Here is a 19,910-nt window from a genome sequence, read left to right as displayed (position 1 = left end):
GTGTATGTGAGACAGGGAGAGCAGTCATGTAGCATTGTGTATGTGAGACAGGGAGAGCAGTCATGTAGCATTGTGTATGTGAGACAGGGAGAGCAGTCATGTAACACTGTGTATGTGAGACAGGGAGAGCTGTCATGTAACACTGTGTATGTGAGACAGGGAGAGCAGTCATGTAGCATTGTGTATGTGAGACAGGGAGAGCAGTCATGTAGCATTGTGTATGTGAGCCAGGGAGAGCAGTCATGTAGCACTGTGTATGTGAGACAGGGAGAGCAGTCATGTAGCATTGTGTATGTGAGACAGGGACAGCAGTCATGTAGCATTGTGAATGTAAGACAGGGAGAGCAGTCATGTAACACTGTGTATGTGAGACAGGGAGAGCAGTCATGTAGCATTATGTATGTGAGAAAGGGAGAGCAGTCATGTAACACTGTGTATGTGAGACAAGGAGAGCAGTCATGTAACACTGTATGTGAGACAGGGAGAGCAGTCATGTAGCATTATGTATGTGAGACACGGAGAGCAGTCATGTAGCATTGTGTATATGAGACAGGCAGAGCAGTCATGTAGCATTGTGTATGTGAGACAGGGACAGCAGTCATATAGCATTGTGTATGTAAGACAGGGAGAGCAGTTATGTAGCATTGTGTATGTGAGACAGGGAGAGCAGTCATGTAGCACTGTGTATGTAAGACAGGGAGAGTAGTCATGTAGCATTGTCTATGTGAGACAGGAAGAGCAGTCATGAAGCATTGTGTATGTGAGACAGGGAGAGCAGTCATGTAGCATTGTCCATGTGAGACAGGAAGAGCAGTCATGTAGCATTGTGTATGTGAGACAGGGAGAGCAGTCATCTAGCATTGTGTATGTGAGACAGGGAGAGCAGTCATGTAGCATTGTGTATGTGAGACAGGGAGAGCAGTCATGTAGCATTGTGTATGTGAGACAGGGAGAGCAGTCATGTAACACTGTGTATGTGAGACAGGGAGAGCAGTCATTTAGCATGATGTATGTGAGACAGGGAGAGCAGTCATGTAACACTGTATGTGAGACAAGGAGAGCAGTCATGTAACACTGTATGTGAGTCAGGGAGAGCAGTCATGTAACACTGTGTATGTGAGACACGGAGAGCAGTCATGTAGCATTATGTATGTGAGACAGAGAGAGCAGTCCTGTAACACTGTGTATGTGAGACAGGGAGAGCAGTCATGTAGCATTGTGTATGTGAGACAGAGAGAGCAGTCATGTAACACTGTGTATGTGAGACAGGGAGAGCAGTCATGTAGCATGATGTATGTGAGAGAGGGAGAGCAGTCATGTAACACTGTGTATGTGAGACAGGGAGAGCAGTCATGTAACACTGTATGTGAGACAGGTAGAGCAGTCATGTAACATTGTGTATGTAAGACAGGGAGAGCAGTCATGTAGCATTGTGTATGTGAGACAGGGGGAGCAGTCATGTAACACTGTGCATGTGAGACAGGGAGAGCAGTCATGTAGCATTGTGTATGTGAGACAGGGAGAGCAGTCATGTAACACTGTGTCTTCCGTCAGAATGACCCCTACCATGTTTCTCTGCCCATTTGCACCATGGTACAATAGTTTGAACCCACCTCCGATACTCCTGGCCTTACTCCCCTTCCACCGAGTCTCCTGCTCACACAGTATGCCTACCTTCCTTCTCTCCATCATATCAGCCAGCTCTCTCCCTTTACCAGTCATAGTACCAACATTCAAAGTTCTGACTCTCACCTCCACACTTCTACCCTTCCTCCTCTCTTGCTGCCTCCGGACATGCCTTCCCCCTCTCCTTCTCCTTCACCCAACAGTAGCATAGTTTCCACCGGCACCCTGCTGGCCAACAGTACCGGTGGTGGTCATTGGTAACCTGGGCCTTGACCATTCCGGTATTGAAATGTGATTTACGATTTATTTATTTGCCAAACTCTAATAAAATGTAATGCAATTTCTTTCAAATCAACTGGGCAGTTTCAAACCCAGATCTGTCCATGTTGGCATGCAGGACATTGAATGCATATTATGTGGATGATATACTGCAGTACCTTTGTGTACCATCTATAACAGTGTCTTCTTACCCCTTGTCTCTACCTTCTAGATAGACCACATTGACCTGATAAGTGCCAACATGGAAAATGCTGTGGCTTCCATCGGTGGTTTCTGCTGCGGCCGGTCCTTTGTCATCGACCACCAGGTATTTGCCCCAGTGTTTTGTTGTTCTAAACCAACATGGCACATATATAATGAGTTTCTATAGAGTGAAGATGAGTCTGAGCCTGCGTTCATACATGTGTGAGGGTATGTGTAGGACTGAGCATTACCTGCCTGAGTTGGTGTGTGGACTCATCATAAAACAGACAGGTTATACTGAACACATGTAAATGTGATGTGCACTGCTGGTGCTGAGGCGTGTGTGATGAGTTTCATGCGGTGCCGCTTAAGTTCTATGGCATACTCAAGATACTGATATGATATCTTTAAAACAGTGGCCATCCAGCAACCTGTGCAAGGACACAGGAACACACGGAGGCCTCGGGTGTGTTTACAGTAAACATGCTGGCTGTAGTGAAACACAAAAATCACTCTAGACAGCAGTGTAGAGTGTCACACTTTTTAAAAACTTATATTTATTGGATTTTACATTTTACAGATCACAGAATCAACATATGAAATAAATCCAGTACTATCCCCATCCCTTCCCTGCTCCCTAACAGGACTCCAACCCCCCCACCCCAACATCCACCAAAATGACAAGTACAAATAAATATATGACAGATATACAATGACCTCATTCACATGAATACAGACAAGGGAGAAAAATACACTCATTTTTATCTTTTTAAAGTATTCTTCACTAGACCGCTACAGTTCTGCTCCAGGTTCTGAACTGTCCAATGTGTTATTTGGGTTGGTTATCACACATTAGTGACTTCTGTTCCAGTCTGGTTCTGCATGCAGTTCTGGATCAGTAAGGGTGATCGTCAGAGCAAATCACACTCGGCGTTTTTCACCACTTCTTCGTTGTTGAACCCATCACATCCACACCACAGTGATGTGCGCTGAGTTGTAGCGATGACAGAAGTGTTCGCATCATAACCAAACAGACACACGTGTGGCATGCCACTTCATGTAAATATAAAGAGAGAGAGCAGACTGACGGACATGTGGCGTGGCACGTCATGTGCATATGAATCTGTAGAGCACACCCACATGCACTACATGTTCAGCTGCTGCCAGTTATCAACTGCAAAAGCATGAGTCACCTGCTATATGCTCCTCCTTGTTTTGTTGTTTGTGTCTTTTACTAAGCTTGTTGCCCTCTGAAAGCGAGGCTCATACTCATACTGCATTACTCCGTATGCATTACTCAGTATGCATTACGCATACTGCATTACTCCGTATGCATTACTCCGTATGCATTACACATACTGCATTGCTCAGTATGCATTGCTCAGTATGCGTTACGCATACTGCATTGCTCCGTATGCATTACTCAGTATGCATTACGCATACTGCATTACTCCGTATGCATTACTCCGTATGCATTACACATACTGCATTGCTCAGTATGCGTTACGCATACTGCATTGCTCCGTATGCATTACTCATAGCGTGGTTCTTCTCAGACGAGGGTATCCTGATGTCTCAGAACAACAAGTCTAGCCGTGTAACATTTGACATGTGACAGGCTAACAACCAGGTTAGCAAAACCTTCAAAAATCAAGTGTCTTGGGCATGCAGGTGGCAAAGCGGTCTATTCCGTTGCCTACCAACAGGGGGATTGGCGGTCCAAATCCCGTGTTACCTCCAGCTTGGTCGGGCGTCCCTACAGACACAACTGGCCGTGTCTGTAGGTGGGAAGCCGGATGCGGGTGCGTGTCCTGGTCGCTGCACTAGCGCCTCCTCTGGTCAGTCAGGGTGCCTGTTCAGGGGGGAGGGGGAACTGGGGGTTAGCGTGATCCTCCCACGCGCTGTGTCCCCCTGGTGAAACTCCTCGCTGTCAGGTGAAAAGAAGCGGCTGGTGACTCCACATGTATCGGAGGAGACGTGGTCGTCTAGCAGAGGGGGTGGAGCAGCAACCAGTAAGAGTGGGGTAATTGGCCAAGTACAATGGGGAGAAAAAGGGGAAAAAATCCCCCCCCGCCAAAAAAATCAAGTGTGTAAATGTCAACATGTGCCAGTATCAACCCCACAAGCTTAGTGGCAGGTATGCAGAAGGAAAACCGTCATATCAGACCTCTATCGATAGAGTTTCCCCTGATACTACACACACACACACACACACACACACACACAAGAGTTTCCCCTGATACTACACACACACACACAGGAGAGTTTCCCCTGATACTACACACACACACACACACAAACACACACAAGAGAGTTTCCCCTGATACTACACACACACACACACACACACACACACACATACACACACAGGAGAGTTTCACCTGATACTACACACACACAAACACACACAGGAGAGTTTCCCCTGATACTACACACACACACACACACATACACACACACACACACACACAGAGGAGAGTTTCACCTGATACTACACACACACTCAAAGGAGAATTTTACCTGATACTACACACACACACACACACACACACACACACACACACATATACACACACAGGAGAGTTTCACCTGATACTACACACACACACACACATATATACACACACACACACAAAGGAGAATTTTACCTGATACTACACACACACACACACACACACACACACACACAAGAGTTTCCCCTGATACTACACACACACACACAGGAGAGTTTCCCCTGATACTACACACACACACACACACAAACACACACAAGAGAGTTTCCCCTGATACTACACACACACACACACACACACACACACACACACACACACACACACACACACAGGAGAGTTTCACCTGATACTACACACACACAAACACACACAGGAGAGTTTCCCCTGATACTACACACACACACATACACACACACACACACACACACACACACAGAGGAGAGTTTCACCTGATACTACACACACACACAAAGGAGAATTTTACCTGATACTACACACACACACACACACACACACACACACACACACACACACATATACACACACAGGAGAGTTTCACCTGATACTACACACACACACACACATATATACACACACACACACAAAGGAGAATTTTACCTGATACTACACACACACACACACACACACACACACACACACACACACACACACACACACACACACACACACACACACACACACACACAGGAGAGTTTCACCTGATACAACACACACACACACAGACACAGACACAGGAGAGTTTCTCCTGATAGTACACACATACACACACACAGGAGAGTTTCACCTGATACTACACACACACACACACACACACACACACACACACAGGAGAGTTTCACCTGATACTACACACACACACACACACACACACACACAGGAAAGTTTCTCCTGATAGTACACATATACACACACACAGGAGAGTTTCACCTGATACTACACACATATATACACACACACACAGTCACACACACAGGAGAGTTTCACCTGATACTACACACATATATACACACACACACACAGTCACACACACAGGAGAGTTTCACCTGATACTACACACATACACACACACACACACACACACACACACACACACACACACACACACACACACACACAAATACACACACACACAGGAGAGTTTCTCCTGATAGTACACATATACACACACAGGAGAGTTTCACCTGATACTACACACACACACACACACACACACACAGGAGAGTTTCTCCTGATAGTACACACATACACACACACAGGAGAGTTTCACCTGATACTACACACACACACACACACACACACACACACAGGAAAGTTTCTCCTGATAGTACACATATACACACACAGGAGAGTTTCACCTGATACCACACATATATATACACACACACACAGTCGCACACACAGGAGAGTTTCACCTGATACTACACACATACACACACACACACACAGGAGAGAGAGGAAGCCTTCACACACCAGTGTTATTATCGAACATAAGCTGTGCATATGACATGTGAGAGCCTGGTGGCCTCGCTGGACCCAGCTAACCCTGGCTAACAGACCAGCTGATAACTGACTAGTAAACTACTGACCACAGATGACTTGTGACCTGGCTGGACCTGGCTAACCCTGTCTAACAGACCAGCTGATAACTGACTAGTAAACTACTTACCACAGACGACTTATGACCTGGCTGGACCTGGCTAACCCTGGCTAACAGACCAGCTGATAACTGACTAGTAAACTACTTACCACAGATGACTTGTGGCCTGGTTTTACCTGGCTAACCCTGGCTAATAGACCAGCTGATAACTGGCTAGTAAACTACTGACCACAGACGACTTGTGGCCTGGCTGGACCGGGCTAACCCTGGCTAACAGACCAGCTGATAACTGACTAGTAAACTACTGACCACAGACGACTTGTGGCCTGGCTGGACCCAGCTAACCCTGGCTAACAGACCAGCTGAGAACTGACTAGTAAACTGCTGACCACAGATGACTTGTGGCCTGGCTGGACCGAGCTAAACCCTGGCTAATAGACCAGCTGATAACTGGCTAGTAAACTACTGACCACAGACGACTTGTGGCCTGGCTGGACCGGGCTAACCCTGGCTAACAGACCAGCTGATAACTGACTAGTAAACTACTGACCACAGACGACTTGGTGGTATGTGTTTCAGGTGTACCAGCTCTAGCCTCACTCAGCGACAATGTTATTCAACACATAATGACGCAAATTCAACATTTGCGTCATTATGTGTCAGAATGTTAACTACACTTAGCTGCACTGTGTTAGACACACATAGTGTGTAGCGGCATGTTGTGCTCCTCTGGCAAGGATGTGGGCGTGGACTCCACAAGATGCTGCGTGTGTTGTGTAGCAATGTTGTACCATGCCGACATTGTGTTGCAGAAAGCCCTTTCCACCCCAACTCAGTAATACTGGACAGTTTTGTTTTTTTTGGGGGGGGGGGTGGATTTGTCCCCCTTTTCTCTCCGCAGTTGTACCCAGCCAATTACCCCACTCTTCCAAGCCGTCCCAGTAGCTGCTCCATTCCCTCTGCTGCTCCACCCCCTCTGCAATCCGAGAAGGGCTGCAGACTGCCACATGTCAACTCCCATACATGGGGAGTCACCAGCCGCTTCTTTTCACCTGACGGTGAGGAGTTTCACCAGGGCAACGTAGCGCGTGGGAGGATCACGCTATTCCCCCCAGTCCCCCCCTCCCCGGACAGGCACCCTGACCAACCAGAGGAGGCGCTAGTGCAGCGACCAGGACACAATACCCACATCCAACTTCCCACCCACAGACACGGCCAATTGTGTCTGTAGGGACGCTCGACCAAGCCAGAGGTAACAAGGGGATTCGAACCGCCGGTCCCCGTGTTTGTAGGCAACAGAATAGGTTTTTACGCTACCCGGACACCCAATAATTGACAGGGTTAACATTCGGGGACTGTGCACACTAGTGCTGCACGATTTGGTGAACAAGTCATATTGCGATTATTGTGGACAACATTGCAATTTGTTATGCTAAAGAAATTATACACAGATAATACAAATTTATACATCCACAAATAATACAAATTGTACATACACAAATAATACAAATTATACATACACAAATAATACAAATTTATAAATACACAAATAATACAAATTATACATACACAAATAATACAAATTATACATACACAAATAATACAAATTTATAAATACACAAATAATACACATTTATACATACAGAAATAATACAAATTTATAAATACACAAATAATACAAATTGTACATACACAAATAATACAAATTATACATACACTGTGGCAGGAATGAGGAAAAACACAGGGGACCAAGGCGAGTTTGATGTTTATTCCTCAACCCCAAAAACCAACTGCAGCAGGAACAACCCTGCACCGGCGAGCCCGGGAACATAAACCACGCCCCCAGCTCACAGTCCTGCTGGGTGAGAGGCATAGCACCTAGTGTCCGCCACACAGCCCCCCCCCCCCCGAACACCCAGAAGGGACTCCTGGAAAGAAAATTAGTGTCTCACTGGAGGCTTAAGCAGCCTGCCATAACGGCTGTGCCGTCCCTCAGCTGAAATAGTAGGTGAAACACAGTCCAAAGCCGGCCGAGAAGCAGAACGCTGAACCCGTGAAGACACAACTTCGCCTGCCACCCTGTGCGCCGGTTTAAGCCTATCAAGCGTGACACGCTCCCTACGCCCACCCATATCTAGCACAAAACCCTTAGGACCCGTCTCAAGAACCCGAAATGGGCCATCGTATGGGGGTTGGAGGGGCGAGCGGTGAGCATCATGCCGTACAAAAACAAAACGAGCCGACATGAGCGCCGCAGGCACGAACGACCGCGGAAAACAGTGGTGAACGGGGCCTGGAACCCGAGTGCTGTCGGACAAGAAAGGATAAACGGCCGGACGGGGTTGAGGAGCGGAACTCCCAGGCAAAAATTCCCCAGGGACGCGGAGCGGCTGACCGAGCACCAGCTCAGCGGGTGACACGTCGAGGTCCTCCTTAGGAGCCGAATGCAACCCGAGCATAACCCAAGGTAAACGATCCACCCAGTTACCATCCGAGAGCGCAGCGCACAGCGCTGCCTTGAGCAACCAGTGAAAACGTTCACACAAGTCGTTAGCCTGAGGTTGATACGCGGTAGTGCGGTGTAGCTGCACACCCAAGGATCGCGCAAGTGCCGACCAGAGCTCTGACACGAACTGGGGGCCCCTGTCTGAGGTGATATCTGACGGAGTGCCGAAACGGGCGACCCAGGAGGAAAGAAAAGCGCGTGCAGCATCCGAGGATGTTGTGGAGGATAGAGGGACAGACTCTGGCCACCTGGTGGTCCGATCTACCATTGTGAGCAGGTGTGTAAAACCCTGTGAAGAAGGTAGAGGGCCCACCAGGTCCACATGCACGTGGTTGAAACGTCTGGCTGGGATCGGAAACGGTTCGAGGGGCGACTTAGTGTGCTGGTGGACCTTAGCGCGCTGGCACGCCACACATGCAGCTGCCCACCCCTTGACGTCCTTGCGGAGGCCAGGCCAGACGAACTTGGAACCAACCAACTTCACCGACGCCCGAACTCCAGGGTGCGAGAGGGAGTGAATCGAATCGAAAACTCGACGGCGCCAGGCCACTGGAACAACGGGGCGGGGACGGCCGGTGGAGACATCGCAGAGGAGGGTAGGACTGCCTTCCTGCATCACAGCGTCCTCTAGCTTGAGACCGGTACGCGTTGACCTAAGGGCAAGGACGTCCGGGTCGCTGGGCTGGTCGGCAGACATAGCGGAGAAATCCACACCGAGGTGCACAGGACACACAAACACACGCGACAGACAATCAGCAACAGGGTTGGACTTCCCGGCTACATGCTGAATGTCCGTTGTGAACTCGGAGATCGCCGCTAGGTGGCGCTGTTGACGAGCGCTCAGTCACCTTGGACATGGCAAAAGTCAGCGGCTTATGATCCACATAAGCCGTGAAGGAGCGACCCTCCAGCAGGAAGCGGAAATGCCGGGTTGCAAGGTGCAGTGCCAGCAACTCCCGGTCAAAAACGCTGTACTTGTGCTCGCTGTCCCGCAGTTTGCGGCTAAAAAATGCGAGTGGCTGCCACGCATTCGCCACACGCTGTTCAACCACAGCCCCCACGGCTATGTCAGACGCATCGGTTGTTAAAGCTATGGACGCCGTGGGTGTGGGATGGGCGAGGAGGGCAGCGTTAGCCAGGGCGCACTTAGCTCCGTCAAGGGCCTGGACCTGTTCGGGAGTCCAGTCGACAGGGTCGTTAGCCTTCTTAAGCCGCAGGGCTTCGTAAAGTGGCTGAAGGAGGTGGGCAGCGCGAGGGAGGAAACGGTTATAAAAATTCACCATTCCCAAGAATTCCTGCAATGCCTTAACAGAGACTGGGCGGGGAAATTCCGCCACCGCTTGCACCTTAGAAGGCAACGGGACCGCGCCTTGCGGCGAAATGCAGTGACCCAAGAAGTCAATCACCGGCAGTCCAAACTGACACTTGGCCGGGTTGACTATCAGGCCGTGTTCATCCAGACGACGGAAAACCTGTTTCAGGTGCGCCAGGTGCTCGTCAGCTGACGGACTGGCCACTAATATGTCGTCGAGATAAACGAACACGAAATCAAGGTCACGCAACACCGAGTCCATCAGCCTCTGAAAGGTTTGCTCTGCCCCCTTCAAGCCAAAAGGCATGCGCATGAACTCAAAAAGCCCAAACGGGGTGATCACTGCGGTCTTGGGCACGTCCTCTGCGCGCACGGGAACCTGATGATAGCCGCGCACCAGGTCCACCTTAGAGAAAATAGTGGTACCTGCCAGGCGTATGGAAAAGTCCTGTATGTGTGGGATGGGATAGCGGTCATTGGCGGTGACGTTGTTCAGGCGGCGAAAATCGCCGCAAGGCCGCCACGACCCATCCGCCTTGGGCACCATGTGAAGCGGCGAGGCCCACGGGCTGTTGGAACGCCTCACTATACCCAGACGCTCCATGATGGCGAACTCCTCCTTAGCTATAGCCAATTTTACCGTGTTGAGGCGCCGCGCGCGCGCAAAAACTGGCAGTCCCAGAGTGGGAATGAAATGTTGTACCCCGTGTTTAGTAACTGCGGTGGAAAAGGCAGGCATAGTCACCGATGGAAAATCCGCCAGCAAACGCTGAAAAACATCCCCTGATGCTAAAAAGTTAGCGTGTGTTAACGGCCCGGCTCCCCCTGTCTCGCACGGAACAGTGGCGAAAGACACAGCATCAATTAAACGGCGGTTTGCAACATCAACCAGCAGACCATTAGCACACAGAAAATCCGCGCCGATAATAGGAACAGTAATGGCGGCCACTACAAAGTCCCACTCAAAATGGCGCCCGTGGAAGCAAACAGTCACCAACCTTGTGCCAAACGTCGCAATGGACGAACCGTTAGCTGCACTTAACTGTGGGCCGCCGCCTTCGGCCGACCTGTCTGTCTTAGCAGGAGGGAGTAGGCTCTTTTGCGAGCCGGAGTCCACCAGAAACCGTCTTCCTGACATCGTGTCCTTAATGAAGAGCAGCTCACTACGTCCACCAGCGCCCACAGCTGCTACTGAGCGTTGGCCCTGGAGTTTCCCGCCGCCTCAAACGTGCACGGAGGGACGCAGCGCCTCGCCTTGCCGCCGAACCGCCGGTGGAAGAAACAGAGGCCTCTCCCAAGCCGTCTCCGGGCAGTCACTTCAGCCACCACTGCTGGGTCCGCGTCCTCCGACGTCGGCTGCAGAGGCTCCGATGCCACACTCTGTACAGAGAACCGTCTGGTAGCCAGCAGGACCCGATCGGCCTCCTCAGCCAAACCTCGGCTGTCACCAGCGGCCAGACACGGGGAGTTAGCCAAAGCCGCGCGCACAGGAGACGGGAGCTGGCGCAGGAAAACGTGCGGGAAAAGGAATCCACCTTCGTCCGAGCCTAGCAGCGACAGCATATTGTCCATGAGATCCACAGCCGTCCCGTCGCCCAAACCGGATAAGGAAAGGATTCTATCTGCCCTCTCTGTGGCAGATAGGCTGTACCTCCGGAGCAGAAGATGTTTGAGGGCGACGTATTTACTGTGTTGCGGAGGGGCGCGCAACAGCTGCATGGCCCAGCGTGTGGACTGCTGGTCCAGCGCAGCGACGACCAGATAGTATCTGGAGTCGTCCGCGGAGATTCCACGCAGGTGGAACAGCGCCTCGATATGCTGGAACCACGAGGCCGGGTCGCTCTGCCAGAACTCTGGGGGTTTCACAGCCGCGGCGAGAACGGCCGGCTGTGAGAGTCGGGGCGGCGTGGCCGAAGTGGATTCACACTCCTCTTCTGCTCCAAACATGTTCAGGAATGAGCAAAAACACAGGAGACCAAGGCGAGTTTGATGTTTATTCCTCAACTCCAAAAACCAACTGCAGCAGGAACAACCCTGCACCGGCGAGCCCGGGAACGTAAACCACGCCCCCAGCTCACAGTCCTGCTGGGTGAGAGGCATAGCCCCTAGTGTCCGCCACAACACAAATGAATCAAGTGCAACTGAACTTAGTTATACCCGTGAAGACGTGTCGCCTCTCATCCAAGAGGCTTCATCACTTCGTGCCTTTCTGACTAGACCAAGCTAGTCTGACTGGCTGGTGATGAAACTCAGATATTTATGCTCTTTGGAGTTGTTATCAGAGCTATTGATGTCAATGGCGCTTTTGTGTTCCGATGTTTAGCAACGACAGTCGTTATCAGAGCTACTAGAAGAACCCCGCTACAATGTAGCAGTTTGGTTATCCACCCATCTAAATCTCCCTCCTCTTCATCCTGCCAGCTAACCGCCTTCCCCCTGCCCCTAACCCCCTCCCCACTCCAACCCCCCCCCAAATCCCACAATCATCTGAAATGCCGAGAAAGGTGGTTTTTAGCCATTTTTAGAAAATGCATATTTTGCATAATTATTATAATTATTTTAATTTTCTGCTATTTTTCTGGTCCTCTCTGGAGCAATACCTACCACCTCCAAAAAAAATTAGGATCATAAGTGCATTTTTGCAAAAATGCACTTATTTTGCATAATGCCAGAACATTTCGAAGTCCCAGCAATTTTTTTTTATATAGGTGAAAAAAATCAAAGATGCTCAGAATCATCTGAAATGCCGAGAAAAGCGGTTTTTAGAAAAATGCATATTTTGCATAATTATGCATAATTATGCATAATTTTAATTTTCTGTGATTTTTCCCTTTTTCTCTGGAACAATACCTACCACCTACAAAAAGAATGCTTTAGTTTTCGGTCCCGCTATCTACACTAACTAACACACACACACACACACACACTAACAACACACACACACATTACAAAAATATATGAGTGACTAGAAGAACCCCGCTACAATGTAGTGGTACCCCACTTCAAGTGGGGGTGGAAAGGGGCTAAATGGCAAGTAGTAGACGATGGTCACTGGTGAGGCAAGTATTAGGGGAATCTGAGTGGTGAATGGTCTAAGTGTATCAAGTCTGGATGGTAGGTGTAGAAGGGACAATACAGTAAGTTTGGGGGAGGGAAAATAAGATACAGTCGAACCCCCTAATACCGGCCCTCCGAACACCCTCTCCCTTCGAATACTGCAGCCCTGGGCCTACCCCTCCCCTGAACTGGTGGGGCCCTTGGCATTCAACCCAAAGTTTATTAAACTTATCAAAAGTTAATGCACTCAATGACAATATTTGTAAAACAACTCTTTAAAGTACTATGTACTCACCACCCGGAACACAATATTCAAAAACTTTACAAAAGCTATTAAACATGTGCTAACAAAATCTACATTGAACACAGCCCAAAACACCCTACACTGTGCAGTGTAAACATCACAGCAACCAATAGCAGGCCACATATCATATCACCTGACATGTCCAGAGCCAATCACAGCAGAGCATTTTAATTGCTTGCTACCTGTCACTAACCGTGCCCTAACTGCCCCTTTGAGGCCAATAGTTGTTCCAACCAAGCATATTTCACATACATGACATTGCATACACAATAACATTAAAGGGGGAGAGGGTCACATTTTCCAGATTAAGGGGGGGGGGTCCCAGAAAAAAAATTTAGGTGAAAAAATCAAAAATGCTCAGAATCATCTGAAATGCCGAGAAAAGTGGTTTTTAGCCATTTTTAGAAAAATGCATATTTTGCATATTTGTGCATAATTATGCATAATTTTAATTTTCTGGGATTTTTCCCTTACTCTCTGACACAATACCTACCACCTCCAAAAAGAATTAGGATCATAAATGCTTTAGTTTTCGGTCCCGCTATCTACACTAACACACACACACACACACACACACACACACACACACACACACACTAACACCACACACATTACGAAAATATATGAGTAGACTAGAACCCCCCCCCCACTCCAACTCCCTCCCCCCAAATGCTCAGAATCATCTGAAATGCCGAGAAAAGTGGTTTTTAGCCATTTTTAGAAAATGCATATTTTGCATAATCCCAAAACATTTGTCCCAGAAATTTTTTTTTATATAGGTGAAAAAAATCAAAGATGCTCAGAATCACCTGAAATGCCGAGAAAAGTGGTTTTGAGCCATTTTTAGAAAAATTCATATTTTGCATATGTATGCATAATTATGCATAATTTTAATTTTCTGGGATTTTTCCCTTACTCTCTGAGACAATACCTACCACCTCCAAAAAGAATTAGGATCATAAGTGCTTTAGTTTTCGGTCCCGCTATCTACACTAACTAACTAACACACACACACACTAACACCACACACACACATTACGAAAATATATGAGTAGATTGATGTCAATGGCTCTTTTGTGTTCCGATGTTTAGCAACAACAGTCATTGGAGGTGTTAGTTCCGACTTTCGACATAAGGGAAGATGTAAAGAACAACAGTTTGCCCTTCTTGGACTGTGACGTCCACATTGGTGAAGGCAGGAGCCTCCACATCGGGGTTTACAGGAAACCTACACACACAGACCATTATCTACTTTTTGACTCACACCACCCTCTGGAACAAAAAACTGGGCGTCATCAGAACTTTGCAACACAGAGCTTACAATGTGCCCAGTAGCACTCAGGCCCAACAGGAAGAACACAAACACCTGAGGGAAGCTCTAAAAACCTGCGGCTACCCCAGTTGGACCTTTGTGAAAACTGCAACATGTTCCAAAAAGACCAACTGGGTGAGCGATGAGGAGAAGAGGAACAGACGGAAGAGCACAGTCATCCCGTGTGTTTCTGGGGTCTCTGAGAAACTCAGGAGAATTTTCAACTAACACCGCATCCCGGTATACTTCAAACCCAGCAACACACTCTGACAAAGACTGGCTCATCCCAAAGACCGTGTAACACGCACCCGGAAAAGCAGTCTGGTGTATGCTGTATAATGCAATGAGGATTTCACTGACCTATACATAGGAGAAACCAAACAACCACTACACAAACGGATGGCCCAACACAGAAGGCCAAACTCCTCAGGACAAGACTCAGCAGTCTATCTACACCTAAAGGAGAAGACACACTCCTTCGAGGACAGCAACGTACACATTTTGGACAGAGAAGATAGATGGTTTGAAAGAGGGGTGAAGGAAGCCATCTTATGCGAAACTGGAAAAACCATCCCTCAACAGAGGAGGAGGTCTGCGACACCACCTATCTTCCACTTACAATGCCGTCCTTTCATCTGTACCCAGAAGACTCAAGAAGCCTAACCTCCAAGAAAAACAGTCGGTCACTAACGGCTCCAACGACTCATGACCACTGAATGGAGCACTAATGAAGTCGAAACTAACACCTCCAACGACTGTCGTTGCTAAACATCGGAACACAAAAAAGCCATTGACATCAATAGCTCTGATAACGACTCCAAAGAGGCTAAATATCTGAGTTTCATCAGCAGCCAGTCAGACTAGCTTGGTCTAGTCAGAAAGGCACGAACTGATGAAGCCTCTTGGATGAGAGGCGAAACGTCTTCACGGATATATAACCAAGTCCAGTTGCACTTGATTCAATTGCTTTGGATAACTATGACCTGGATGAAGGAGAACATTCACAGACATACGTACACAAATAATACAAATTTATAAATACACAAATAATACAAATTTATACATACACAAATAATACAAATTTATACATACACAAATAATACAAATTATACAAACAAATTTATACATACACAAATAATACCAATTATATATACATGCAATATGGCAGCTCCAGCTTCAGTATCCTTCTCCCAATATACCCAGCATCTCTCTTCCACACATGTCCAAGCCATCTCAATCTTGCCTCTCTTGCTTTGTCTCCAAACCGTCCAACCTGAGTGGTCCCTCTAATATAATCATTCCTAATCCTGTCCTTCTTCGTTACCATCTTCAACTCTGCCACCTCCAGCTCTGCCTCCTGTCTTTTCGTCAGTGCCACTGTCTCCAAACCATACAACATAGCTGGTCTCACTACCATCTTGTAAACCTTCCCTTTAACTCTTGCTGGTACCCTTCTGTCACATATCACTCCTGACACTCTTCTCCACCCACTCCACCCTGCCTGCACTCTCTTCTTTGCCTCTCTCCTGCTCTCCCTGTTACTTTGGACAGTTGACCCCAAGTATTTAAACTCATATGCCTTCGTCACCTCCACTCCTTGCATCCTGTCCATTGCACTGTCCTCTCTCTCATTCACGCATAGGTATTCCGTCTTGCTCCTGCTGACTTTCATTCCTCTTCTCTCCAGTGCATACCTCCACCTCTCCAGGCTCTCCTCAACCTGCACCCTACTCTCGCTACAGATCACAATGTCATCCGCAAACATCATCATCCATGGAGACTCCTGCCTGATCTTGTCCGTCAACCTATCCATCACTATTGCAAACAAGAAAGGGCTCAGAGCGGATCCTTGATGTAATCCCACCTCCACCTTGAACCCATCGGTCATTCCAACCACACACCTCACCATTGTCACACTTCCCTCATACATATCCTGCACCACTCCTACATACTTCTCTGCAACTCCCGACTTCCTCATACAGTATCACACCTCCTCTCTTGGCACCCTGTCATATGCTTTCTCTAAATCTACAAAGACACAATGCAACTCTTTCTGCCCTTCTCTATACTTCTCAATTAACATTATCAAAGCAAACATCACATCTGTGGTGCTCTTTCATGGCATGAAACCATACTGCTGCTTGCTGATCATCACCTCTCCTCTTAACCTAGCTTCTATTACTATTTCCCATATCTTCATGCTGTGGCTGATCAACTTTATACCTCTGTAGTTGCTACAGTTCTGCACATCGCCCTTGTTCTTGAAAATCGGTACCAGTATGCTTCTTCTCCACTCCTCAGGCATCCTCTCACTTTCCAGGATTGTGTTAAACAATCTAGTTAAAAACTCCACTGCCATCTCTCCTAAACATGTCCATGCCTTCACAGGTATGTCATCAGGACCAACTGCCTTTCCACTCGTCATCCTCTTCATAGCTGCCCTCACTTCCTCCTTGCTAATCCACTGAACTTCCTGATTCACTATCCCTACATCATCCAACCTTCTCTCTCTCTCATTTTCTTCATTCATCAGCCCCGCAAAGTACTCCTTCCACCTTTTCAGCACACTCATCGCTTGTCAGCACATTTCTATCTCTATCCTTGATCGCCCTAACTTGCTGCACATCCTTTGCAGCTTGGTCCCTCTGTCTAGACAATCGGTACAAGTCCTTTTCTCCTTCCTTAGTGTCTAATCTGTCATACAACTCACCATACGCCTTTTCCTTTACCTTTGCCACCTCTCTCTTCGCTTTACGCTGCATCTCCTTGTACTCCTGCCTACTTTCTTCATCTCTCTGACTATCCCACTTCTTCTTTGCCAACCTCTTCCTCTGTATAATTTGCTGTACATCCTCATTCCACCACCAAGTCTCTTTGTCTTCCTTCCTCTGTCCTGATGACACACCAAGTACCTTCCTAGCTGTCTCCCTCACTATTTCTGCTGTGCTAGCCCAACCATCTGGCAACTCTTCACTACCACCCATTGCCTGTCTTAACTACTGCCTGAACTCCACACAACAGTCTTCTTTCTTCAACTTCCACGATTCGATCTCCAGCTTTGCCTTCATTCTTCTTGGTCTCCAAAGTCATCCTACAGACCACCATCCGATGCTGCCTAGCTACGTTCTCTCCTGTCACCACCTTGCAGTCTCCAATCCCTTTTAGATGGCGCCTTCTACATAAGATATAGTCCACCTGTGTGCACTTTCCTCCACTCTTGTACGTCACCCTGTTCCTCCCTCTTCTTGAAATATGTATTCACCACAGCCATTTCCACCATTTTCACAAAATCCACCACCATATGTCCTTCCACATTTCTCTCACTGACACCATACCTTCCCATCACCTCCTCGTCACCTCTGTTCCCTTCACCAACATGTCCACTGAAGTCCGCTCCAATCACCACTCTCTCCTCCTTGGGTACCCTCTCCACCACATCGTCCAACTCACTCCAGAATTCTCGTCCATCTCACACCCAACTTGCATGGCATATGCACTAATAACATTTAGCAATACACCTTCAATTTCCAGCCTCATACTCATCACTCTGTCTGACACTCTCTTCACCTCCAGCACGCTCTTGACATACTCTTCCTTCAGAATGACCCCTACCCCATTTCTCCTCCCATTTGCACCATGGTAGAAGAGTTTGAACCCACTTCTGATACTCCTGGCCTTACTCCCCTTCCACCTGGTCTCTTGCACACACAGTATGCCTACCTTTCTTCTTTCCATCATGTCAGCCAGCTCTCTCCCTTTACCAGTCAAAGTGCCAACATTCAAAGTTCCGACTCTCACCTCCACACTCCTACCCTTCCTCCTCTCTTGCTGCCTCTGGACATGCCTTCCTCCTCTCTTCCTTTGCCCAAAAGTAGCATAGTTTCCACCGGCACCCTGCTGGTTAACAGTACCGGTGGCGGTCGTTGGTAACCCGGGCCTCGACCGATCCAGTATGTAAGTCTTATTTATGATCCGCATATTTGATTTGGCAAAGATTTTACGCCGGATGCCCTTCCTGACGCAACCCTCCCCCTTTATCCGGGCTTGGGACCGGCACTAAGAATGCACTGGCTTGTGCATCCTCACTGGCTGGGTTATAAATTATACATACACAAATAATACAAGTTATACATACACAAATAATACAAATTTATACATGCACAAATAATACAAATTATACATACATAAATAATACAAATTCATACATACACAAATAATAAATTATGCATACACAAATAGTACAAATTATACATACACAAAGAATACAAATTATACAAACAAATTTATGCATACACAAACATACACAAATGATACAAATGATACATGCACAAATAATACAAATTATACTTGCACTCATAAAACAAATTTATACATGCACAAATGATACAGATTATACATGCCCAAACAATACAAATTTATACATGCACAAATTCTACAAATTTATACATACACAAATAATACAAATTAAACATTCACAAATAATACAAATTTATACATGCACAAATTATACAAATTAATACATAACGACGCAAATGTTGAATTTGCGTCGTTATGTATTAATTTGTATAATTTGTTATTTGTCAGAATGTTAACTACACTTAGCTGCACTGTGTTAGACACACATAGTGTGTAGCGGCATGTTGTGCTCCTCTGGCAAGGATGTGGGTGTGGACTCCACAAGATGCTGCGTGTGTTGTGTAGGAATGTTGTACCATGCCGACATTGTGTTGCAGAAAGCCCTTTCCACCCCAACTCAGTAATACTGGACAGTTTTGTTTTTTTTTGGGGGGGGGGTGGATTTGTCCCCCTTTTCTCTCCGCAGTTGTACCCAGCCAATTACCCCACTCTTCCAAGCCGTCCCAGTCGCTGCTCCATTCCCTCTGCTGCTCCACCCCCTCTGCAATCCGAGAAGGGCTGCAGACTGCCACATGCCTCCTCCCATACATGGGGAGTCACCAGCCGCTTCTTTTCACCTGACGGTGAGGAGTTTCACCAGGGCAACGTAGCGCGTGGGAGGATCACGCTATTCCCCCCAGTCCCCCCCCCCCCGGACAGGCACCCTGACCAACCAGAGGAGGCGCTAGTGCAGTGACCAGGACACATACCCACATCCAACTTCCCACCCACAGACACGGCCAATTGTGTCTGTAGGGACGCTCGACCAAGCCAGAGGTAACAAGGGGATTCGAACCGCCGGTCC

At 47.7% G+C, this 19,910-nt stretch overlaps 1 protein-coding gene across 1 annotated transcript in view; it reads left to right on the top strand.

Moving 5' to 3' along the window:
• sptlc1 (serine palmitoyltransferase, long chain base subunit 1) overlaps positions 1 to 19,910 on the top strand; it is a 113,422-nt gene that overhangs the window by 57,468 nt on the left and 36,044 nt on the right. Inside the window, exon 10 of the mRNA XM_056290742.1 lies at positions 2,117 to 2,212. Coding sequence (XP_056146717.1) covers positions 2,117 to 2,212 — 96 coding nt within the window. The remainder of the gene's footprint in view (positions 1 to 2,116; positions 2,213 to 19,910) is intronic.

This window comes from Lampris incognitus, chromosome 12 (genome assembly GCF_029633865.1).
Source record: "Lampris incognitus isolate fLamInc1 chromosome 12, fLamInc1.hap2, whole genome shotgun sequence".
Classification (NCBI taxonomy): Eukaryota; Metazoa; Chordata; class Actinopteri; order Lampriformes; family Lampridae; genus Lampris; species Lampris incognitus.
The sequence above is the reverse complement of the archived record's forward strand: the minus strand, read 5'-3'. Positions and strand labels throughout refer to the sequence as shown.